The sequence below is a fragment of the Papaver somniferum genome, chromosome 1, assembly GCF_003573695.1.
Source record: "Papaver somniferum cultivar HN1 chromosome 1, ASM357369v1, whole genome shotgun sequence".
Lineage (NCBI taxonomy): Eukaryota > Viridiplantae > Streptophyta > Magnoliopsida > Ranunculales > Papaveraceae > Papaver > Papaver somniferum.
The window spans coordinates 65339099-65364082 of record NC_039358.1 but is presented as its reverse complement, the minus strand read 5'-3'; the positions used below and the strand labels follow the sequence as shown (position 1 = coordinate 65364082).

Below are 24984 nucleotides of genomic sequence, written 5' to 3'. Positions count from 1 at the left end.
GTCCTGGACGTTTCTTTGTTGACGGATCTTTGATATCGATCGTGGGTGCAACTTTTTTAGCCTCAACCATCTTAGCCTTTTCAACTTCCTTTTGCTTAACAATGAGCTCGTCGATTTTATGGTCCAACCACCCATTAACATCTTTACATTGTTCATCGCTTCCTGAAGCCAAATCTGCAACCTCGCTAAACTTTCTACACATCTGATTATAACGCAAGCTTGCTTCACTATTCTCCCAAAAAGTAAAATTCACAATAACCTTTGTATGTGATCTCTTTACATCTTTTCTCCACCTCCTTAAGATGTATTTGTCAGATATAGACCGGATCTCATTAAGTATAAGTACCTTGATCGTATGCCTACAAAGTATTCCTTTACTCTCAAACCTTTGACAACTACAATGAACATCAAAATCAACTGTTGGTTTCCTTTTCTTTTTCTTTCCGCTTTCAACAAAATCACTATCTTCAGAGTCAGAATTAGAATCAGACTCATTCTCAGAGTCCGTATCTTCTGAAGATGTGTCATCATCAACAACTGAAATTTCTGTTTCTGCATCCTTCTCCATTTCATTCTCATAAGTTTCTATTTTTTTTAATGTTACGATAAACTTCAGTTTTTTGCAATATTGATCAGTTACCCAAATATCCTCTCGAATAACATATTTAGATACCTCGTGACTATCATCCAGGCTAAGTTATTGCAACTGATGGATTCCCTTATTTCATGTGAGAACTCCATGTATTTTTCGTTGGTGTACAACTGCTGAAGTTGTTGCTCAAACGGATTCTTAGTAAAAGTCTTAATATACTTCAATGACTCGGCATCTGCAACCAACTCTTTTCCACTTCTTTTCTCAGTGCTTGTTCAAACTGCTCAACAAATTGTTTCAAAGATGTTTTCGGCTGGAGAAAACCGCCGAAAAAAGCGTTCATGCCTTCACTCCGTTGGGTCGACGACATACCAGCCCAAAATATGTCGTTCACAAAACATGGTATCCATCTTTCTTTATCATCATATAGATCACTTAACCATTTGTTGGCCTCCAAGGAATACTTTTGCAACATCTTTTGCCAACGTGTTTCAAACTCAGCTGGAGTTTGTGTATCATATATCAATTCTTGCAGAGTAGATATTATTTTCTCCCTTTTGGAGTACATGGCAAACTTCTCTGGCACTTTACTCATAATGTGCCATATACACCATCTATGTCTGGCAGCAGGAAAAACAATTTTAATCGCATTTTGCATTGCCTTAGCTTGATCAGTGATGATTGCTCGAGGAGGACACCCAGACATGCATTTCATCCATTCATTAAATAACCATACAAAAGTTTCCTCTTGTTCATCTGATAGCAACCCACAACCAAGTAAGATAGACTGTCCGTGATGATTCACGCCGACAAAAGGAGCAAAAGGCATGTTATATTTTTTGGTCAAGTAAGTAGTATCAAAACTAACAACATCACCAAATTCCTTATACGCTTCTCTACACCAACTATCAGCCCAAAACACATTCTTCAAATGTTTTTCTTCATCCACATCAACAGCATAATAAAAATCTAAGTGCTCGTTTGATTTTTGGCTTACCTTGTTCATAAAATATCTTATTATAGCGGTGGCAGCTCCTTCTCCCAGCCTCAACGCTCTTAGCTCTTTTATGATATTTCTACAATCCTTTTCTGTACAAGTCATATTATTGTATCCTCTGTGATCATTAACTATTGAAATATAACTTTTATGCATCTTAATTCCTGACTGGTCGTAAGCATCGAGACGGTGTTTAACATTTGGAGGAACGTCTCGATAGCAAGGCATCATCCGGATTTTGCTAGGACTAACAACTAAATGATTGTGCAGGGCATGGAAGGTCGAAACCTCCCATTTATCACCATTGATTAAACGTGCAGTTAATCCAGCTTTACACCCACACCTGTTTGTCTTGTTTTGTTTAGCAGGGTTTCTATTCACACTGGGTTTTCCTTGTCGATTACAACAGTAAGACACACTTCTGATAAACCCTTCTCCATTTTTGCGATGGGTTTTTTTCCTGACTGCAAATCCTAATCTTTTTCCATATCTTTTATATGCTAACTCTATTTCACGAATGGTGGCAAAAATCTTACCAGCATGTATTTCATTATCTATGCATTCATCATCATCACCTTCCTCGGCTTCTTCAACTTCGTCAGTGCCGCTAAACTCAAAATCCTCATCGTCCTCGTCCACATCCTCATTATCAGTAATATAGTTGAAGTTGTTGGTTAATCTTCAATATAGAAATCACTAACAAGTTGGTTAGGATAAGAATAGGAAATACATGAAGTTCTAAGAATTAGGAGCTAGCTAAGTTCTAAGAAAAGGAAAGACATGTAATAAGGTAATAGGACTAGGAAAAGGAATTCATAGTTCTATATACATATAATCACCAAAGTTGTGGTTGATCATATGAGCAAGATTAGAGCTTGTGTGTAGTTTTGAGAGATTTTCTAAACATAAATAAAGAGAGTTGTCTTTATATAAGCTAAGTTTCATCTTGCAGTTGTCATTAATTGGTATCAGAGCTTGTTTCTGAGCCATGGAAAACGAAACCACCATTGTGGGTGCAAAACAGTTCACGCCACCATCAATACAAGTTCCAATCCTCAACGCCACAAACTACACAGTATGGGCCATGAGAATGAAGGTACTGATGAAAATCTACAAAGTTTGGGAAACAATTGATCCTGGTACATTGGACCCAGACAAAAACAATGTTGCCATTGGATTACTCTTTCAAGCAATACCAAAATGTCTTATTCTACAAGTTGGTGAACAGGAAACTTCAAAGAAAATTTGGGATGCAATAAAGGCACGTAATCTCGGAGCTGATCGAGTTAAAGAAGCCCGTCTGCAAACCTTAATGTCTGAATTTGAAAGAGTAAAGATGAAAGACACTGATACTATTGATAGCTTTGCAGGAAAGCTATCAGAGATAGCCTCAAAAGCTGTGTCACTTGTACAATCCATTGATGAAGATAAACCGGTAAAGAAGTTTCTCAATAGTTTACCAAGATCCAAGTATATTCATATCATAGCTTCTCTCGAACAAGTCTTAGATTTAAAGAAGACTAGCTATAAAGATATAATTGGAAGATTGAAAGTATATGAAGAGAGAATCCTTGATGAAGAAAACAATGGAGAAACTCAAGGAAAACTCTTGTACACAAACTCTTACCAACAAAACTCTGCGACAAGAGGAAGAGGTCGTGGAAGAGGTGGTAGAGGAAACAGAGGCCGAGGAAGGGGAGGAAGGTTTAACTCACAAGATAGAACAACAAGTCAGAATGATCAAAACCAAGGGAAAGAAAAGAAGGATAGATCAAACATTATTTGTTACAGATGTGATAAACCAGGACACTTCTCCTCTGTATGCCCTGAAAGAATACAAAAGATGGAAGAAGCAAACAAGAATGAAACAAGGGAAGCAGATACAACTCTTTTCATGCACGAAGTTGTATTCTTAAACGAAGGGAAACTAATACCAAAGAACTACGAATCAAAGGATGGAGAAGAAGGAATCTGGTATTTAGATAATGGAGCCAGAAATCACATGACTGGTAAGAGACACTACTTTTCTGAACTCAATGAGAAAATCAAAGGACAAGTGAAGTTTGGGGATGGATCTTCTGTAGAAATTGAAAGGAAAGGATCAATTCTATTTCAGAGCAAGACCGGAGAACAGAAGCTTGTCACAAACATCTACTTCATCCCAAACTTACAAAGCAACATTCTAAGTTTAGGACAAGCTACAGAAGTTGGATGTGATGTTAGAATGCGGCAAGATTATCTAACAGTTCATGACCCAAGTGGAAGACTTTTAGTTAGAGTCTCACGCTCACAGAATAGACTCTACAAGATAAGTCTCATGATTGGAAGGCCATTTTGTCTGAATATGAGACTGGAAGATCAGACATGGAAGTGGCACGCAAGGTTAGGACAGATAAGTTTCAGAACCTTAAAAACTATGTCTCAGAACAAGATGGTTCGAGGGCTACCACAGATAAACGATGAATCAAGGATCTGTGAATCATGTTTAGTTGGGAAACAAACGCGTCAAGGTTTTACAAAAGCAACAACATTCAGAGACTCAAAGCCATTAGAGATTCTTCATGCTGATTTATGTGGTCCTATTACACCATATACACCACAACAAAACGGAGTGGTGGAGAGGAGAAACATGACTCTAATGGAGATGACAAGAAGTTCTTTAAAGGCCATGCAGGTACCTAATTATCGATGGGGAGAATTTGTACGACACTCCACATACCTAATAAACAGGATACCTACGAAAGCTCTGAAAGGCATGACTCCATATGAAAGTTTGCAAAAGAGAAAACCAAACATAGATCATTTAAGAGTGTTTGGTTGCAAAGCATACGCAAAAGTTGATTCTGCAACTCTTAAGAAACTGGATGATCAATCTCAGACTCTTGTGAATCTAGTAATTGAGCCTGGATCCAAAGCTTATAGATTATTCAATCCAACAACGAAAAGAGTGATAGTGAGTCGAGATATGGTATTCGATGAAAAAGCAAACTGGAACTGGAAAGAAACTAATGATGGACCAAGTAGGGATCCGGGAATGTTTCACATGAGATTGGGTCAAGTAATTGATGAAGGCGAAGGACCCATAATCATCAACACCAATGGAAACAATGATGTTAATCAAGAAGAAGAATAGAATAATGAAAACACTGAGAATAACGAAGAAGAAGAAGAGATCGATGAAATAACTCAACCCTTTCCACTGCGAAAATCAACAAGACAGATACAAAAGCCACACTATCAGGAGGATTATGTTCTTCAATCTGCAGAAGAATGTGAGATTATGCTACTTTCTGTTAATGATGAACCAAGGAATTTTCAGGAAGCAAAGGTCTCGACTAAATGGACACAAGCATGTAGAGAAGAAATAATTTCAATCAACAGAAACAAGACTTGGTTTCTAGTTGATAAGCCAGGTGGGGTAAAAGTGATTGGTCTTAAGTGGATCTTCAAGGTTAAAAGAAATGCTGATGGAACTATTAACAAATATAAGGCAAGACTTGTAGCTAAGGGATACGTTCAAGAATCAGGCATAGACTTTGATGAAGTTTTCGCACTAGTTGCTAGACTAGAGACAATTCGTCTCTTAATAGCAGAAGCTGCATCAAACTCTTGGGAAATACATCATTTAGACGTAAAGACGGCATTCTTGCATGGCGAACTAAGTGAAGATGTGTATGTTGAACAACCAGAAGGTTTCGAAGTAAAAGGACAAGAGCATAAGGTTTATAAGTTATCAAAAGCTCTATATGGTCTAAGACAAGCTCCTAGAGCCTGGAATACAAAGTTATATCAAATCTTAAGAGAAATCAGATTTGTTAAGTGCTCTAAAGAAACATCAGTATACAGAAGAGAAGAAAAGGGAACGCTTCTTGTGATTGCAGTCTATGTAGATGATCTATTTTTGACTGGCAACTCCCTCAAGGTGATCAATGAGTTCAAGAGAGAAATGTCATCAAAGTTTGAGATGTCAGACCTCGGAAAACTCACTTATTACCTTGGCATAGAAGTCCATCAAGGAGTAGATGGGATTCAGATTAAACAAGAAGCTTATGCAAGGAGAATTCTGAAAGAAGCAGGACTTGAAACTTGTAATCCAACTAAGATACAATGGAGTTTGGACTTAAAGTTTCAAAGGCACAAGAAGAAGCAGAGATTGATCCAAAAAGTTATAGAATAAATGTTGGATGCCTTAGATACTTATTACACACAAGACCATATTTGGCTTTCTCTGTGGGAGTAGCAAGCCGTTATATGCTGAGTCCACGCAATTCTCATGGTGATGTAATAAAGCAGATATTGAGATATCTAAGAGGAACAATCATCTGTGGATTGAAGTATGGTCGAGGAGGATCAAAAGGAATGGTTGGGTATAGTGACAGCAGTCACTATATTGACCAAGATGATGTAAAAGGTACAACTGGTCATATATTTTATCTAGGTGAAGCACCTATTACATGGTGTTCACAGAAGCAAGACACTGAGCCCTCTCATCCTGTGAAGCTGAGTTTATGGCTGCAACAGAAGCAGCTAAACAATCAATATGGCTTCAAGAACTATTGTGTGAAATCAAAGGAAGAGAATCTGAAAAAGTTCTCATCAAGATTGATAATAAGTCTGTAATTGCACTCACTAAAAATCCAGTGTTTCATGGGAAGACGAAACACATTCACAAAAGGTATCATTTCATACGATAATGTATCGAGAAGGAGATCATCAACGTTGAACACATACCAGGAACTGAGCAGAAAGCAGATATATTGACAAAGGCATTAGCTCGGATCAAGTTTGAAGAAATGAGACAACTGATTGGAGTACAAGATATGTCACGGGTAAGGTAACGGGGAGAATGTTGGTTAATCTTCAATATATAAATCACTAACAAGTTGGTTAGGATAAGAATAGAAAATACATGGTTCTAAGAATTAGGAGCTAGCTAAGTTCTAAGAAAAAGAAAGACATGTAATAAGGTAATAGGACTAGGAAAAGGAATTCATAGTTCTATATATATATGATCACCGAAGTTGTGGTTGATCATATGAGCAAGATTAGAGCCTGTGTTTAGTTTTTAGAGATTTTCTAAACATAAATAAAGAGAGATGTCTTTATATAAGCTAAGTTTCATCTTGCAGTTTCCATTAGAAGTTTTCACCATCCACATCCATCTACAAAAACATATAAAGAACTTGAGATAAAATACTAGGGTAAAGAAAACGTTGATGGTAATTCTCAAAGAAGAAGAGACTCTCAATTCGATTAAATATTCAGATTCAGAAGCATACTTTTCAAGAATTGAGTTTCTTTGATAATCATACAGAGAGGTAAGAACCTCTGTTTATATTTACAGGGAGATACAATATCTAGGGAATCAATTATAATTAAGATGATAGACCCTTGATTGACTCCAACGTATATCAACGCTAACTATTTTAGTGAACAGAATATATGATATCAATTACACAACTTCAATCAATATTTCCTATGGAACAACATCTAAAGTTATTACCCACGGATGGTTCTCCACTTGAAGACCCATCACAGTTTAGGCGCCTTATTGGTCACTTACTTTATCTTACGGTAACCAGACCCGATATTAATTATGCGGTTACCTATTTAAGTCAATTTATGTCTTCTCTTCGAACTGCACATTTTGATGCTGCGATCCGAGTTCTTCGATATCTTAAGGCAGCTTGACTATCGCAGGAACATAAAAGGACAACATGGAGGATGGATGGACAAAAAATGGATCACGATTGGGGTACAAAGAACAACATTGGGGTTGTCCGATGGATGGACAAAAAATGGATCACGATAAGAAGCAGTATCCAAAGAAATTGAAATTGACTGCCTAGTAGGGCTTGAAGCATTAGGACTTTATTCTCCTTCCATAATCAAAAGACCAAAGAGGAAAAAAAAATGATAAAAAAAAATTTCCCACAGGAATTTGATCAAGCTTGACTATCGCAGCATTGCCCCTACTTGTTCAACCATAGCATTGCGCCATACTGGAATCTGCATAGCAGCCTTAAAAGAAGTTGGTTCCGCTGTGTTCAAAACTGTGGTCAAGAAAATTTTATGAGAAGGACTAAAATTATCAAACGACAAATAATTTGTAAGAGGATAAGGTTGAGATTGGGAACACTCAACAGAAGAACAAACATAATCTTTTAAGTAAGAAGGTAAATTGTGTGATCTTTCCGATCGTCGTAAAACAGGATTAGAAGAGTTAACAGGATCAGCTGTGTGATCAGAATCAAGTGTGGGTTCATGAACATTACTAGTTTGAGAATCAGGTGGAAGTTCATGGATGTGTACACTTGTTTGGGAAGGGGATGCAGATGCATGAGTGTTAACATTAATTGGGAAGTCCTGAAGTGGTGAATTGTGTTGGTCTGCTGTAGTATGTGAAATGGGAGAAGGTGGTGCTATATTCGCAATTTCTTCGTCGATCGGTCCTGAAAACGACAAGAATTATGAGAAAAAGTAATTTCACAATTTGAAGAAGAACATAACCTACTCATTGAAATGAGGCTATATTTAAAGGATGGTAAATAATAAACATCCCTTAAAATCAAAGTGGGGGGAAGATTAATAATACCAATATGAGAAATCAAAGCCCTTGTACCATCAGGTAATAAAACACCCATATTAGGCGGGGCAATTTTATAGGTTGAAAATATTTTTAGAGATGAACATGCATGGTGGGTAGCACCGCTATCAATAATCCATTCAGTATCGAAGGAACACAAAAACGTACCAGCGAGATTCATTTTAGGTTGTTCGTCTGCTGTAGCAGGGAGTGTTGCAGCAAAAGCAGCCAAGCGAGCCAAATGATCAGCGGATAATCCAGGGAAAAGCGGACCAGCAGTAGTTGGTGGAGGAATCATCCCTTGTGATGCATCATGCTGTTGTGATAGCACACCTTGAAGAACAACAGAAGTGGTAGCCAAAGTTGTGCCATCCTTGCGCTTATATTTTGGTGGATAACCATTCAGTTTGTAACAACGGTCTCTAGTATGACCATCTTTATGACAGTAATCACAATAATAACTTCTCTTTTTGTTAGTTTTGGAAGAGCTATCACCTTCATGGCGAGCAACAACAAGGGTAGCCGATTCAACAATCGGAATGGTATTAGCCAAAGATTGTTGAACCTCTTCTTGTCAGACTAAATTATAAATAGTTAACAAGGGTGCAAACTCAATACGCTGCAAAATGTTAGAACGGAGACCAGCATACCTATCATGAAGGCCTTGTAAGAACTCCATGGCTCTATCTTGGTTAAGATGATCAATAGCATCCTTGGCAGTAGCACAAATACAAGTACTTACAGGTCTTATAGCATCCATTTCATCCCAAATAGCACGAAGACGACCATAAAAAAAACATCACAGACGAACCATCCTGCTTAATAGAGGCAAGTTGTTGTTTCAATTGATATAGATTTGGAGCACAAGACTCAACATGCCTGTTCTCGAGATCTTTCCAGAGAAGATAAGAAGTAGGAGCATAAGAAGCACTATCTTTAATGCTAGGAAGAATAGCAGCATGAATCCAACCGATGACAAGACCATCTGCCCGCATCCACTCTGCGAGTTTGGCCGGATCAGTTGGTTTGGAAATAGATCCATCAATAAAACCAATCTTGTTCTTCACACGCAAAGCTCTCATCATTCCTATCTTCCACGATGCAAAGTTATCACCGTTTAATGGAGGGATACAAAGAACAACATTGGGGTTGTCCGATGGATGAACAAAAAATGGATCACGGTAAGAAGCAGTATCCAAAGAAATTGAAGTTGACTTCCTAGTAGGGATTGAAGCATTAGGACTTTGTTCTCCTTCCATAATCAAAAGATGAAAGAGGAAAAGAAAAAAAAGTGATAAAAAAAAAGAATTCCCACAGGAATTTGATCAAACAACTTAAGATCAGATGTTCCTGCTCTGGACCATCAAGAATTGAGTTTCTTTGATAATCATACAAAGGTGTAAGAACCTCTATTTATATTTACAGGGAGATACAATATCTAGGGAATCAATTATAATTAAGATGATTGACCCTTAATTGACTCTAACGTATATCAACGCTAACTATTTTAGTAAAGAAAATATATGATATCAATTACACAACTATTTTAGTAAAGAAAATATATGATATCAATTACACAACTTCAATCACTCTTGACAGAAGATATGCAGCTGTACATGACTTGTTACTATGTACACGCCAATAACTTTGTTTGATATTAGAGAGAAGATCCTGATTTTGTATATTAACGAATTAACAAAAATAAAAACAGTTTATTCTCTCACTTACCGTTTAATACGGTAACGGAGATATTTCACAATCAATTGAAACTTTATCCTAAGTATATGTCACCTAATATTGGGAGCAATGGGAGTAGGGGTTTTGGGAGTCGCACATCATTTTCGGAAAGAAAGTGAGAAAGTGATGAAATAAAGAAAAATAAAGTAAAAAGTGAGCTTTTTAGGTAAGCATGTCCTTATTTTTAGTGCCAAATTATAACTAGTAATTTTGTGATGGTCTACTTAATGAGATCATCTCAAAGAACCATATACAATGTGAATGTTGATGCTTTGTAGAACTGATGCTAAGAAATTCCGTTGCCGGGACTTGAACCCGGGTCTCTCGGGTGAGAGACGAGTATCCTAACCACCTAGACTACAACGGAGATGTTGATAAAGGGCTCTCTGAATATATGAAATTCACATCAACTGAACCTAGAGTGAAGATAGAAAGGAGAGGAGGGGAAGTGAAGAAGGTGGACTGGTAGAGAGAGACATCATTTTCTATCTCTCTCTGAAAATGGAAGCATCGAACGTCTTCTGTTCCCCGAGAGCACCTCTCTTTCAGCATCACCACCATTATCAGCCATCAAACAGACTTCTTCCTCCTCTTCTTATTCATCCTCGCATCAAAATCATTAACAAAAACAGCAAAAATGGCAATGCCACGGCGGATAATGGCAGCAACAATAAAAAAAGAGGTACCCATTTCATTTGTTTCTCTAGTAGATGGGCTGATCGTCTTCTCAGTGATTTCCAATATCCCACCACCACCACCGCACCCGACTCTTCTGAAAACAACACAAACACTCTGACTGCTACTCTCCCTCCTTCACCTTCTCCTGAACGGCACATATCACTCCCAATAGACTTCTATCAAGTATTAGGAGCTGAAACTCATTTCTTAGGAGATGGGATTAAAAGAGCTTATGATTCTAGGGTTTCTCAACAACCTCAATATGGGTTTAGTCAAGAAGCTTTGTTTAGTAGACATCAAATATTACAAGCTGCTTGTGAAACCCTAGCTAATCCTTATTCTAGAGGTGATTATAACCAGTCACTTATTCAGGATGAAGATTCTACTTTGATTACTCAAGTTCCTTGGGATAGTGTACCTGGTGCTTTATGTGTTTTACAAGAATCTGGTGAGAATGAATTGGTTCTTAAAATTGGGGAAAATTTGTTGAAAGAGCGACTCCCTAAGTCATTTAAACAAGATGTTGTGTTGGTAATGGCGCTTGCTTATGTTGATATTTCTAGAGATGCTATGGCTTTATCTCCTCCTGATTTTATTCAGAGTTGTGAAGTTCTTGAGAGGGCTTTGAAGCTTTTGCAGGTAGATTCTTTTGATACCTCTTTGTTTATTTGTGTATAAATTAATTGAGTGTTTCATGCTTGTTCCGATCATTTTGCATTTCGGTTGCTTTCAGAATTGCCAGTAGTCTCAAATGTTTGACAACTCAATCCTTTTAAATCCCAACGAAAACAGTAATTTACTCGGAAATTTGTTTCTACTATATATGCAGCAATGCAGGTATCTGTATTGTAATGTTAAGACAAACTCACACATTAGAGAGTAGCGGAAACACTAGAAGCTTCGTAATTTTGGTTTAGTTAGTGGTGACTTTCAACTCAATTAGATCTGTATCATTTTACATCCAGGAGGAAGGAGCGAGTAGCCTTGCGCCTGACCTGCAATCGCAGATTGATGAGACACTTGAAGAGATTACCCCTCGTTGTGTTCTAGAGCTTCTAGCATTGCCACTAGATGAAGAGCATCGAACTAGACGAGAGGAGGGATTACATGGTGTCCGCAATATCTTATGGGCTGTTGGAGGAGGTGGTGCCTCTGCAGTTGCTGGAGGATTCACTCGTGAAGACTTCTTGAATCAAGCCTTCTCACGCATGACAGCTGCAGAGCAGGTGAATAATGTGAAATACTGAAACATTTTTAAAGGACCTTAATTATGCATTTCTCAATTGTGTGTGCTTTCTCATTGCTTTTGTGAAGGTGGATCTATTTGCTGCAACTCCAAGTAATATACCAGCAGAGAGTTTCGAAGTTTATGGGGTCGCACTAGCTCTGGTAGCACAGGCCTTTGTGGGTAAAAAGCCCCACTCAATCAAAGATGCTGATAACCTTTTCCAACAGCTTCAGCAGACCAAGGTTGCCTCTCTTGGTGCTGTCGTTTCTGATGATGCCACAAGGGAAGATCGTGAGGCAGACTTTGCCTTAGAGCGTGGACTCTGTTCTCTGCTTGTCGGGGAACTTGATGAATGTCGTTCATGGTTGGGCTTAGACGATGTGAATTCACCGTATAGAAACCCATCAATAGTGGAATTCGTCCTGGATAATTCGAAGGACGATGAGGACATAGATCTCCTTCCTGGGCTTTGCAGACTATTGGAAACTTGGCTAATTGAGGTGGTTTTTCCAAGATTTAGGGATACCGAAGATATACAGTTCAAGCTGGGCGACTACTACGATGATCCTACTGTTCTAAAGTATTTGGAGAGGCTGGAGGGAGTTGGGGGATCACCGTTAGCTGCTGCAGCTGCCATAGTGAGAATTGGGGCTGAGGCTACGGCAGTGCTTGATAACGTAAAGACCACGGCAATTAACGCATTACAAAAGGTGTTTCCTCTAGATAACAAAGAGGTGAGTATAAAGCGAAATGAACATGGCAATAGCAGTAGTTTCTTTTCTGCTACAGAAAGCGAGGGTCCTTCAGGGATGAATAAATTTGATTATTCTGGTGTTTCAACTGAGGTATCTGGGTCAATTAGTCCCAATGAATTCAGAGATGAACAACCAATAACAGAGAAAACAAAAGATGCAAGTCTGAAGATCACATGTGCTGGTGTAGTTATTGGATTACTAACTTTGGGAGGCTTGAAGTGTTTACCGCCTAGAAATGGATTATCTGCTTCTCGAAAGGAAGTAGGATCAGCCATAGCTTCTGATGTTATCTACATGGGTACGGTCAATGATACCTGATTTTATATTACTATTGTTTTGCATATGAAGCTCATATTATAAGTTCATTCTACTGTGAAATAATGAATGACCATTTCCTACTGAGATCCTAAATGAGCAAAGCTTTTGTTAGGCCCACTTTTACGACAAAAGGGTTTTTGTTAGCACAATATGGGAATATGGAGATTCTAGAAGAATATTCTATGAGGAGAATAATTTCAATGAATATTGTTCTATATGCATCCCAACCTCTCTTTGGCGTTATTTTGTTTACTTTGGAACTCCATTTTTATCTTTAATTGCTTGTAGCTGATTTCCCTGCAGATGAAAAACTTGCCGAGGAAATACCAAGAATGGATGCAAGATTAGCAGAAAATCTAGTCCGTAAGTGGCAGAACATCAAGTCTCAGGCCCTTGGACCTGAGCATAATCTCGCAGAACTGCCAGAGGTTAAGGAGTCTCATTTACTTACCCTATCTCTTCCATTTGTATTTTGTAGAAAATAGAGTACTATTCTGTGTGTCCACTTTCATGAAAAAAATTCTTCTGTTAATGTTCTTTTACAACCATGCATTGGGTCCTAACATTTTCAGTCATGACCAGGTTTTGGAGGGTCAGATGCTGAAGATATGGAGTGATCGTGCATCAGAGATAGCACAGCATGGTTGGTTTTGGGAGTACACCCTTTTGGGCCTGACAATTGACAGTGTGACAGTCTCACTGGATGGGCGAAGAGCCATGGTTGAGGCAACCCTCCAGGAGGAAGCTCAGCTCTTAGATGTTGCACACCCTGAGCACGATGACTCTTACAGCACAACCTATAGCACGAGATATGAGATGTGTTGTACCAAATCAGGATGGAAGATCATAGAAGGTGCTGTCCTCAAGTCATAACTGGATTCTTACGATTTTGATGTTCTGAGGAGGGTTCCCTCACTGTAAATTCTACGTTTCTCGGTTATGTTCATCACTATTTTCTGTTTTGTTACTTTGTTGGTAATCTTGTAAAGGACAGGCGTAAAAGGATAGAGAAATGAAAAATCATAAAAGGCCAGGAAATGAGAGAGTAGACCATTTAACCAAGAAGAATAACCATTGAATCAGTGATTATCCCACGAGGAAGAAACCTGAAACTTCCTAATGTTGGGAGAAATCTGAAAAGTTCCAGAGAATGTAAATGTACTTGTTGCTCATATAACTTGGTGGATATCATCGAACTTTCACAGTGAAATATAGATGCTAGTGTGAACTGATGCCGCCGAAAAAGCTAGGCTCATCAGTTTCTTTATTAATCATCACCAGTTAATGAACATAAACATCACTAATGAGCAATACCACAATGAAATTCAGTTTTAGCTGTGCAAATATACAAACTTTTCTTCACACCTCTATCAAGAATCGAGATCAGAGGATCAAAAAAGAAGGAAGCTAAGGCTGAGGAATTAGTAGTAGATTTCAGTCAGGGATAGAACCAATCATTTCTTTATATAGTTGTGCAGAGACCACTGGTTACAGGCTCATACGAGGGAGGATAGCGCCTTTCCAGCTGTAAGACCTTCGTTTAATAGGCCGGGGAGTGAAACTGAGGCCAAACATCTCCTTGAGAGCCTGATCTGGCTCGACGAGGCCAACCAGCTTCGCGACAAGAGAAGCACTCTCCTTGATGTGATCCATGTCTTTTGTTTCAGTCCAAAGAAGATAGGCCAGCTGGAGTTTCCTCTCATTTGTGTCTAAACTGACTCCCCATTTTTCGTAGAGTCTTTTTCTCTCCTCTTCAGAGAATTTCTTCTGCAATCGCCTGCTCAGCATTTCTCTCTCCCGATAAAGTGCTCTCAAACTGTCACTCCAGCAGTTACATGTTAGTTTTTGTATCTGGGTGCAGTAAATATGAAACATATTGCAAATCCAAATAAAAAAATGTTATAGATAAAGGAGATGGCATCAAAAGACTGTCACTACGATTTTCCAAAAAATATTAGGAATTGATAGTATGTGTTATTGTTAAATTCTGCCAACTAAGGTATTACCTTGAATCTGGGGTGAGAGCGCGGCCTCCTTCAACAGCTGGTTTATCACTATTTCCTCGAGAGAATTTTTCTTTGAGAAACGACAACCTCCTGAGCTCCACCTCCATGTATATGTGGTCCATCGGATCACCTTTAAACAGCAGGAAAAAATATGTTCTATGGACAAGTGAAACATTGCATGTGTGCCAAAGTTCAATTATTTCTTTTCGTTGCCTCTCAAATACCATGGGAAAATTCGAAGGAGATTCCATAAAATCTTGCATTGGGTCTACGCCCACATCTTTCCTAGTCTTTTGAAGTTCATTTATACTTAGTTGTGTCTCTTGAACCTACAATCCATTGGAAAACATGGATAATTAAAATACCAATGGAGTAACAAGTCTACACCTGCTTTGAAGGTATAGTCGAAACTTCTCAAAAGAATATTGATATTGGGAAAGAAAGCGCCACTTATTAAAAAGCAAGTATAAAACAGAGATATCCAAGTGATACCTTGACATCTTGTCCATTTTGATGAGAAGTCTCAGAACTATTTTCCCGTGATAAGCTTTCATTCTTCAGTGCAACACCTTCATGTTTACCAGGCACATATTTCTCTGACCAATATTTCGGCGTGTTATACATGTCATCTGAAATCTGAACGCTGGGAGATGCCAAGCCATTCGTAAGAGTTGCTCTACAACTTTTGCTTTTACTCAGCTGCAAGTTTCTAGAGCTAGAAAGATTCGATTTGAGAACTGACAGAGATGTTTCATCAGGGTAAGATTTGGCAAGAAAGTCAGTAATAGTTTTGCGCACATCTACAAAATTTTCTGGTGGTGTATAAGCTGCAGTGGTGTTGCTCAACTCTCCATCTTTCCTTACGGATGCTACTGATTCCTGGTCTGCTGTATATTCATTTGGAGTGAAAGGTGAAATCACTTCACTTTCTTCAGGTGTTGAAACAATGGGGTTGCTGTTTCTATTTGTACTACATTCTTCCATCTCGATGCACCGAACCTCCTTGCATAGGTCATCAAAATCTTCACAACTGCCTTGGGTGATCCCCTCCCAGCGTTGGGATGGATTAGGTCTGTCAAATGTAGAAGTATCAGTTGGGAGTTGTGGAGCGTTACCATCAGAAAGAAAATAGTCTTCAACATTTCCAGGAAGCTGTAGATCGTAATCCTCGCCATGATTCTCACTGTGATCATTAGAGTACAGAGATGTATTGGATTTTGTAACACCCACATTCGAAAAATGTTTTTCGGAAATCCCTTGAGAGTCTGATATTGAACTTCCACATTCCCATGCTTTCCGTGCGATAATATGTTGTGTTTTATCAAAATCGTCCTGAAACAGTGAGTGAAAACACATTAGCAGGTGGAGCACTGAAAAAAAGAAGTGAATTTAGATACTTTTGGTTGCAGTTGCTACAGCTCAATACCCATTTTCTTGAATTTCGGCCATTTCCGACTACTTGCAATAAATCGTCGAGTCGAGATTGAACAAGATCCCTTTGCTGTGTCAGCTCTTTTATTTCTTTCTCCATCTTCATATGAAATAACAGAAATAAGGAATCTCACCAAGATAATTCAAGATCAAGAAAGTAGAAAAATTATTTCTATGGGTGACAAAATGAAATTGAATCAAGTCACCGAGGCTTAAATGCATGTGGGTGCAGTTGAAAAAAGATACCTCCCATCTTTACTAGCCATGTCAACTAGTGTCCGCATATTCTTAACCAATTAAAAATCTATTCTTACCTTTTCAATCTGAATATCCTTCTGTCTTAACAATGTTACTGCATCAAAGGTGGCAGAAGTAGGAGCTGGATTTCTCATTTCACTCTCTAGTCTAGCAAGCTCCCTTTGCAAATGCTTTACCAGAGCCTTATCTGACATGACTACATTGACATGTGCATTTGTAGACACCTCTTTTGCACAACTTGCAAATAAGAGGGTGTTTTTTGACTGTTCAAGATGGTTTCTGGCAGGACTAATTGTACATATAATTGCTGTTCTTGCATTGCCTCCTAAAGAAGGTTGAAGTATACGTGTAAGCTTAGAATCTCTGTAAGGAACATGTCCATTTCTTCCATTGCTGCATCCGACGATAACATGTAAATCAATAGCAAACATTAATCATTTCACTGATGCTGCCTAACACGAAAGAAAAGCTTAACAAGAAACAGCTCAATGAAAGAAAAGTTTAGCAACCTTAGCTTGCGAATAACCGTTCCTAGAGTAAGCAAACTGCGATTTATGTGGCAACCTTCTTTCAGTCTCGTACCAGCTGATAATGCTTGAGATGCACGTTCGCTTCCCGCCAGATCAACAAAGTTCTGTACTCAACCAAACCCAGAATTCTTGATAATCGTTTCAGTTAATTCAAGGAACAAGAGCCATTATTACTAAGAATTACATGAAATATTTACTGCAGAAGTAACATTTGCAATTCATACCACACTAGCCGAGAGAGTGGTTGAGTTGTCCTTCCCTAAAAACTCATGTGCCGAACTTTCAACTGTCTGCGTGGTGAGATGAAGGAGTTAAAAAGCTACAAACCAGAAGTTTTTTTTGAAAAAAATTCACTTCTTTCTACAGTACTGGTTAAAAAGTGAAAGAGAACCCACCAGTCTAAGAATTTGATGTGATCTGGAGCTATATTCATTTAAAGAAGTCTCCCCCACCCGTCTTTGGACTGCAATACAGGAAATTGAACGCTTATAAGAATGCAGAAACAAAACACAAGTGCAGTAATAGTATGGCAATTACCTTCACAAACAGAAAGTAGCTCCTTTAGATGACTCCAATCCCTCAGAGTTTCCTCAGTAAGTTTCTCTATAATCGTCCCTCTCTGTTAAATTAAGACTTGATTAGCATGACTAAATTATGACTTTGAAGATGAACTTAACCCAAGACTAATGTTACCTCTGGGTCATCAAGAAGTCTTAGTGGAGTAGCATCTCCACTTAAGAGGTCCCTGACAGCCTCGTTATAGATCTCCATCGCAGAGAACTTCAATACAAATGCTCTTTCCTCATGCTTGATCAATAAAGAGAAAAGAATTAGTTACAGTAACATACTCAATAGAAGGAAAAAAATTTTACTCCAACATGAAAATGGTTAACTTCGGAACTGGATAAATTTTGATTACCCTCTTGATATAATCGTAAATATCTGTCACTGTATACTCGGTAACTCCATTCATGGTGTATGTTTTCCCACTACTTGTTTGTCCATATGCAAAAATGGAAGCTGAAAAACAAATTGAGCTGTCAGAGAATGTTTTTTCACTCATCAATGGTGTGTAGAACAGATACCACAGAAATACAAGACAAGAAGACCAATAATCTCTACTCACAGTTGATACCACTGATAACTGATAGAGCAACTTCTCTAGCAGCTTCTTCATAGACTTGTCTGGTGGTGCAATGACCTTGAAATACTCTATCTGTTAAACCCAAAAAAGCCGAATACTGAATTAAGCAGCCCAATTTCAATAAAAGAAGAACAAAATTACCCAGAACTTGAAATCCTAACAATCTAAAGAACATACACTAAGAGTAAAACAAAAGACTTCAACAACCAAAAAATGCACAATTAAGAATGAATGAAGATAAGGTGTTTGGATAATTACCCAATGTATAAGCAGTTGGATACATTGATCTTTCAGGAATACTATTCTTGAATATAATGGTATTTTCACTAATACATTCCCAATCAGAACCATCATTATTATTCTTACCAATCTCTCTAGCATTCAAAGGTCTTAACCTAACTGAAACGAAAATCTTCTCCTGAGATGATGAAATATCTTCCATTTCAGTTTTCTCCCACTGCATTACAGTTTCTTCACTACCCACTGAACAACCCATTATCTTCTTCTTCTCCCCAAACTGATAATAACCAAATAAGGAAAACTCATAAGTTAAGATAAGTTTCAGTACAAAAATGAAAACCCCATTAATACTCAAACATACAACATCTTTACCCCTTTTTTTTGCTGCTTTTTTGATACTCTATAAATGAAAATAAAGTTTGTTCAAGTGTTAAAAGCAATGGTAGTTGAAAACTCAAAATACACACTTACTTACAGTGATCTCTCCATTAATCATTGTTACTAAACATAGATTTTGTGTTCCTAATTAAACTAATAGCATAACATAAACAAACAACTCCTCTATATCTTCCTATGTACTGCTTTTCTCTACTTTAATAAGAAAAATATGCTCAATTTCATTACTTTATAAAATAGCTACTCCATCCTTTTTCTTTTTTAATGCTTTGAAACTAAGTTAATGGGGTTTATTAATTATTTTTTTTACAATTTAATGACCATCACCATTCACCTCCCCTAAAAGCTTGGATTTTCTGAAATGGTCCCATTTTAATTTTTATATTTCCAGACTGTTTTCATCTTCTTCTTCCTTTTTGTCTCTTTATTTTCTGTGGCTTGTAAACAACAACAGTGAGATAGAATGTTTCTTTTCAAGTAAACAGAAAAAAACAACCTCTGTAACATTCTGCAGTGATTTTATTGTTGTACACGTACCTTCAGTGAACTGAACTGAATCTTCTTCTCAATAACCAGTAAAACTCCAATTGCTCAGCTTCATTTGTCTCTTTGATCATAATTTAAAGACCCCATTTTTGAGAGAAATGAAAGCAGAATTCTTGAGAAATTTGGGGCACGATCTGAGCAACAACCGTGTGTTATGAGCAGGAGGTAGTTGCAACATAGATGTTACAATGTTTTCTTATCAAAGGAATTTTTTTTGACTAGTCGGGTCGTGCCGTATTTCATGGTGATGTGGTGTTTATACCATTTCGGTGGATTTGATGATGATAGTGTGAATCGCGTGGTCTAATGCTTCTTTCACCTTGAGGTAGACGTGATATCGTACTTTGAAGAGGGGATTTTATCCGTTGATTACTCAATCCTATGGGTAGACAAAGCCTGCAGGAGGTCAGTGGGGTGGGGTGACACCTTTTTGACCAGGGGAAAGTAATTAGAGTCTAGGTTTAGGGCACTAGGAGGTAAATTTTGGTTATTGATAAGATTTCAGTTTAACTCAATTAAGAGCCTTTAAATCCGGTGGATGAGGAAGTGGACCGACCTGCAGGTCAAACTGTGGAGGTTTTAGGATATAAAGTAGCAGATGGGCACTTGAGTGTAGCTAGACTAGGCGGCTATAATCCGTTGGTCTTCCATGGTTGGTTATTATGATCGGAAAAGGGCAAAACCAAGCCTCCGTCTATGTTCAGTTAAGGAATAACCTTGAACCGTAGTCTCTACCTCTGTTCTACCATTATATCACCGGATCAATGACCGGTTTAATGCCCTTTTTATGAGCGGTACAACAAATTTACAAACTCACAGCTAATTCTTTGATGAGTGGTTCTAAACAAACGGTCAAAAAAAACCACTCCAACACCATATTATTCCAAAGATACCCTAAAAAGGGAATGTTGAATCATCTTCAGGATCGGTGGGTCCTAAAGTGAATGCCGTAGGACTCAGTAGAAAGTTGTTTTATGGGAGGCGGATTTGGAGTGGATTTAGAGGATGGTTCATTAAGAATTTTTGTTCTTTGATCACTACCAAATTTTGGAATCTTTATAGCAAAATTCTCTAAGGATGTGCGGCGTTGATTTGGTTTTATGAGTCTGGCCTAGTTGTTCGTTGGTCCTATCTTTTAACATATTCGGTATTTTTGGTCCAAAAAAATACTAGTTGGTCCTCTAATTCATGAGATGGCGTCGTAATTGATGAACATGAACCAACTAATAATCCGGTCTTATATTCCCGAAAAGCAGCCTAGAAATATTAGTCACCTCACAATAACCTAACTGATTAACATAAGTTATTGCGGAATCACAAGAGTCTGAGACGAAGAACTGTTGTGATTACTTTTTATATCTTACCTATCGGAGATAAATCTCGAGTAAATCTTAGAGAAGATAAAACTCAATACAATAGAACAAGTAGGATCAAAATACGCAACTATAGAGAAAATAGTTGGATCTGGCTTCACGAAGCCCAAATGAAGTCTTCAAGTCATTAACCTAATAATGATTTTGGAAAAACCTGGGTTAAAGGAGAATCGACTCTAGTTTGCAGCTAGGACACAAGAAAGTGTCGGGATTAGATTTTCCAGTTGGTAGAGTTCTCCCTTATATAGTCTTCCCAATCCGGGTTGCTTACAATCAAAGCTAAGATAGCTTAGTAACAAAGCATTTAATATTCACCGTTATATGAACTCCTGATTTAAGATTCAAGCTAAGTTTGCTTAGAAATTAAGCAATCAATCTCCACTGTTAGATAGTCTTATCTTGTTACACACAAATGAAATATATTTATATTTGGATATGGGTAACTGTACCTAAACGTGTATATTGGGTTGTCTCAATAACAGTTAACCGAAGTTAGCCATATGGACACTTTTGACTTAGCCATATTCATCTAACAGTTCTAGATCATATATGATGATCAATCAATCATGATATATAATCAAATGAATCTAATTGTGCTTCAAATAGATTTGTTCAATTGTTCACTATCTCATAGAAATATTCATGAACAAATTGAAACAAAATCGGTTCGATTCGCGATCGTACAAAGTACTTATACAAGAATCAATTCATGGACATTAAGCCACGGTTTGCAAAGTTAATTTGCATTCCTTAAATCATAAATGTTTTAGTTCATGAGTATGAGAATCATAAGTAACCGATTTTAGAACTTAACCATTGTGTTCGCAAACTGGGTACGCGAACAGCACCTCCGGACCTTGGCCTAGTCAAGTCGTTCGCAAACCCGGTTCACAAACAACTGTTCCGGACCCAACTTAGGTAAACCTGTTCGCATACTATGTACGCAAACAAGAGTTCCAGACCTTCTCAGGTAAATCCGTTCGCATACTAGGTACGCAAACAAGAGTTCCGAACCTGGATCATCACAATACAGTTCGCATAATAGATATGCATACCGTGTTGTATCCAGACATGGGTAGTTGTTCTAAGATCCTATTTCAATCATTTAAACATCCTTAGAAGACGACAATGTTAATCTCACACATATCATTAGCTTCAAGTAATTTTCATGTGATCGAATGATCAATACGAAACTTCCCGAGCTAACATCAAATAACAGTCTCACACAAATCATATAAGATGTTCAAGGTAATTTTCACATGACCATCTTTTGACTTAATATTTAGTTTCCAACAAATAAATTGTTTCCAACTGAACTCGTCAAGAATTTGATGAACATAGCTAAAGCAAAAAGCTTTCAACACATATTTCGAGAAATAGATAAGCGAGATAAACTCGGCTCGAATAATCAAATGTGGATAATGTAAAATCCTATATATTTATACGAATTAGTTTCATCAGAAGATGGAATAGAATAGAATTTTGAGTGATAGATAAGTCTTAGTCTCCACATACCTTTTGTTGAAGTTCCTCAAAGCTCCCCAGTAGATCTTCTTCTTCAATTGGTGAACGCCATGAAGTCTAAGCTCAACTGCACATTCTATCCTAATCCGAGACATAGCTATTCAAGTATATAGTTTTGATCAACTAAACTTGACAAACAAACTTGAGATAACAACGCTTGCGAGTTCGACCGAGCATTGGTCTAACAATCTCCCCCTTTGTCAATTTTAGTAACAAAACTATCAATATATATGGACTACAAAATAAATAAAATTTGTAGCTTCTAATTCGTCATGCTTGATTTCCTTGGCTCTTCAACTTTCCTTGAATTCTTCGTTACTCCAAGTACTCCAGCGACTCTGAACGTGTTCAACTCAGCATCATTGTTGTTGAAGATCCGTAGCCATAACAATAAGAAAACAGATGTTCTCAATCATTGTTATACAGTGTCATAGTATTATTATAGAGAATCAAAATCCAATTGCATCACAACTTTGAAATAATACTATGGTGATCTGTATCACTCCCCCTTAGTCAATACTTCCATCTTACAATGAAAATCACTACCCCTTACATAATGATCTGTAAACCATATGTATGTAGTGTGAACTATCAAATAATTCTCCCCTTTTTTTTCAATATAAATTGGCAAAGGTACGAAAACTACGGGATCATAATGAAATTCTCAAAAAGATAATCCATGACTAAAAGAGAACATATCAACTTTGTTTCGATGATTTCACATAGTCGAAACTTACAGTATTCATCAATGAGTTTATAAAGATACAAGATAACTCCTACAATATTCCACAGCCGCACTCCCCACAAAGATATGGCAATTAAGCACAAGTTCATTTAAGAACTCTCCCCCATTTGATGTCATTCCCAAGAGAACAACATGAGCGACCTTACTTTTACAAGAAAAGAAGGATTTCTTTGGACGTTAACAAATCACATGGATTTGAATCCAGTAAACTCGAATAAATTAACCACAATTAGACCTTGTTGATTAATTTAATCGTAAACACTCAACATAAGAAAACTTCCGGATCCATACAATACTTTCACATAAAAGTGGATCAGGGAAAGATCAATACTGCGGAATTTTATGAAAAAGTTCATTCTATCTTTATCAATATTTGCATAAAGACATAATAGACTTAACTTTTGAGCATATATGAGATAATCACAGTTCACGAACGTAAACACATATATATCTCATAAGACATTTGCAATATATAAGATTAAATACTACAAGATCATATTCCAAATAACTTAGAATTTAAATAAATAAATCTAAAAAATATTGCAAGATGAAAATCGTTGGAAATAGCTATGTGTAATCACAATAATTGATATACCAAACCCTAGTTATCCTTCTTAAACACAAGAATAAATTCTCATAAGAAGTTTCCTAGATAAAATAAAACGAAGAGACAAACTTGTAAGAAATAAACTCGTAAAGAACATACAAGATGATTTGCCCTTAGAAGGTAGAATCAATCTTTTTCGCACGGATTTACACCAAGGATGGCTACCAAAGGCGTATAAAAAAAAATTCTTAACAAAGAAGAAAATACAAAGTCATTAACGACCATGCACCATAGTTCACATAAGAGGATTATGAACATTCAAGAATCCCAGAGTAACGCGTACTACTGCCCATTCTTGAACTTTCTTCTTTGTGAATCACCAACAACATTCTTAAAAATAAGCTACAAATGAGCTTAGAAGAAAGTACTCCAAGAATCCAAGTGTCCAAGTCCAAGAGAAGTGGTACAAGTGCGACGAAACAGAGCAAAACACTAAAAAACAAGAGATGGGATAGAGACCAATCTTAACTCATCCAAATTCAGGATTTCCCATCACCATTTTGAATAGAATTCAAAGAGGAAGAGAATGAAAAATGAATGAGGTCATTCCTAGTTCGGACGAAGAAGTTACGGCCAAAACAAGTTGTCAAATATTGACGTCTACATGCCAATTCGCAAACGGGTGTAAATGAATTTCGTGAACTGGAACTGTTCGCAAACGATGTTCACGAACTGAAGTCCCTGGATTTTAATTTTAAATGATGGTATGCATACCTGGTATGTGTACCATGAAGGCCAAACATCTCGAACTACTATTTTCAAACCTAAACATTTAAGAACCTTAAACACAAATCAAGTTAGGTAGACATGAACGATACACAAGGTAAATGGATCATTATAAGTACTTTAAGCAAATAATAAAAACATAAATCTTGCTCAAGTTTATAGACATACCTTCTTAGAGGAATCCAATCAAATTCTACATCCTTACCAAATATTCAAAATATTACCTAACATAATATGTACGCCCCAATTCTCGTGTTTCCCTCACCGTATACATAACGGGGAATTCCTTGATGAGGATGCACTTACAACACAATCAAGTTGTGTTGAGGTGAACGATGTCTTTCTCACCACAAGTGACTGAAATAGGCTTTTTCGCAACTATGGAATTTTCACCATCTATAGTTTTTGGCTTATTCCGTTTCTTCTTCCACCAGTTCTTGTGTTTCACTTTTGGATTATCATGAAAGAGATCGCTTTTAGAAACTTTCATATTCAAATCCAACTTTCCAAAGAACTTTTTAACTTCCAACATCATGGATACTGCCTTCTCCATAGTCATGGAATTTT

At 37.4% G+C, this 24984-nt stretch overlaps 3 protein-coding genes and 1 non-coding gene across 7 annotated transcripts; 1 reads left to right on the top strand and 3 right to left on the bottom strand.

Moving 5' to 3' along the window:
- Positions 1-812: 812 nt before the first annotated feature.
- On the bottom strand, positions 813-7122 carry LOC113325344 (protein FAR1-RELATED SEQUENCE 5-like). The gene is made up of 3 exons (XM_026573563.1): positions 7093-7122; positions 6916-7010; positions 813-2268 (listed from the first exon to the last, which is right to left on the bottom strand). Exons 1-3 carry the CDS (start codon positions 7120-7122, stop codon positions 813-815), a joined length of 1581 nt encoding a protein of 526 aa, XP_026429348.1.
- A 2968-nt stretch (positions 7123-10090) lies between these two features.
- On the top strand, positions 10091-13985 carry LOC113289612 (protein ACCUMULATION AND REPLICATION OF CHLOROPLASTS 6, chloroplastic-like). The gene is made up of 5 exons (XM_026538931.1): positions 10091-11229; positions 11556-11816; positions 11905-12871; positions 13195-13319; positions 13474-13985. Exons 1-5 carry the CDS (start codon positions 10414-10416, stop codon positions 13762-13764), a joined length of 2460 nt encoding a protein of 819 aa, XP_026394716.1. The 5' UTR covers positions 10091-10413; the 3' UTR covers positions 13765-13985.
- TRNAE-CUC lies at positions 10207-10279 on the bottom strand. Its single transcript has one exon. It is a non-coding gene; the product is annotated as a tRNA-Glu (tRNA).
- A 119-nt stretch (positions 13986-14104) lies between the features above and the next one.
- Positions 14105-19611, bottom strand: LOC113289588 (kinesin-like protein KIN-7F). Of its 4 annotated transcripts, none has more exons than XM_026538893.1 (14): positions 18976-19238; positions 18519-18777; positions 18243-18332; positions 18036-18136; positions 17810-17923; positions 17654-17735; positions 17512-17579; positions 17341-17406; positions 17096-17220; positions 16643-16979; positions 16324-16428; positions 15390-16229; positions 14898-15226; positions 14105-14707 (listed from the first exon to the last, which is right to left on the bottom strand). In XM_026538893.1, exons 1-14 carry the CDS (start codon positions 18994-18996, stop codon positions 14380-14382), a joined length of 2865 nt encoding a protein of 954 aa, XP_026394678.1. In that variant the 5' UTR covers positions 18997-19238; the 3' UTR covers positions 14105-14379. The 4 variants fall into 4 exon arrangements, with proteins under 4 accessions (XP_026394678.1, XP_026394695.1, XP_026394687.1 ...); XM_026538910.1 differs by lacking the exon at positions 18976-19238 and adding an exon at positions 19434-19611 and having other exon boundaries at positions 14346-14707; XM_026538902.1 differs by having other exon boundaries at positions 14346-14707; positions 18972-19238.
- Positions 19612-24984: the final 5373 nt, after the last annotated feature.

What these genes read in the sequence shown, in the direction of transcription:
- LOC113289612 (XM_026538931.1), top strand. Translation starts at nt 10,414, where the DNA reads ATGGAAGCATCGAACGTCTTCTGTTCCCCGAGAGCACCTCTCTTTCAG. An exon ending in TTCTGATGTTATCTACATGG is followed by an intron (nt 12,872 to 13,194) that starts GTACGGTCAATG and finishes ATTTCCCTGCAG; the next exon opens with ATGAAAAACTTGCCGAGGAA. An exon ending in ATCTCGCAGAACTGCCAGAG is followed by an intron (nt 13,320 to 13,473) that starts GTTAAGGAGTCT and finishes AGTCATGACCAG; the next exon opens with GTTTTGGAGGGTCAGATGCT.
- LOC113289588 (XM_026538893.1), bottom strand. Translation starts at nt 18,996, where the DNA reads ATGATTAATGGAGAGATCACT. An exon ending in AGTTATCAGTGGTATCAACT is followed by an intron (nt 18,137 to 18,242) that starts GTGAGTAGAGAT and finishes TTTGTTTTTCAG; the next exon opens with CTTCCATTTTTGCATATGGA. An exon ending in GCCGAAATTCAAGAAAATGG is followed by an intron (nt 16,230 to 16,323) that starts GTATTGAGCTGT and finishes TCACTGTTTCAG; the next exon opens with GACGATTTTGATAAAACACA.
- LOC113325344 (XM_026573563.1), bottom strand. Translation starts at nt 7,122, where the DNA reads ATGGGTCTTCAAGTGGAGAACCATCCGTGG. An exon ending in AAGTGGAGAACCATCCGTGG is followed by an intron (nt 7,011 to 7,092) that starts GTAATAACTTTA and finishes TCACTAAAATAG; the next exon opens with TTAGCGTTGATATACGTTGG. An exon ending in CCCTGTAAATATAAACAGAG is followed by an intron (nt 2,269 to 6,915) that starts GTTCTTACCTCT and finishes TCTATATTGAAG; the next exon opens with ATTAACCAACAACTTCAACT.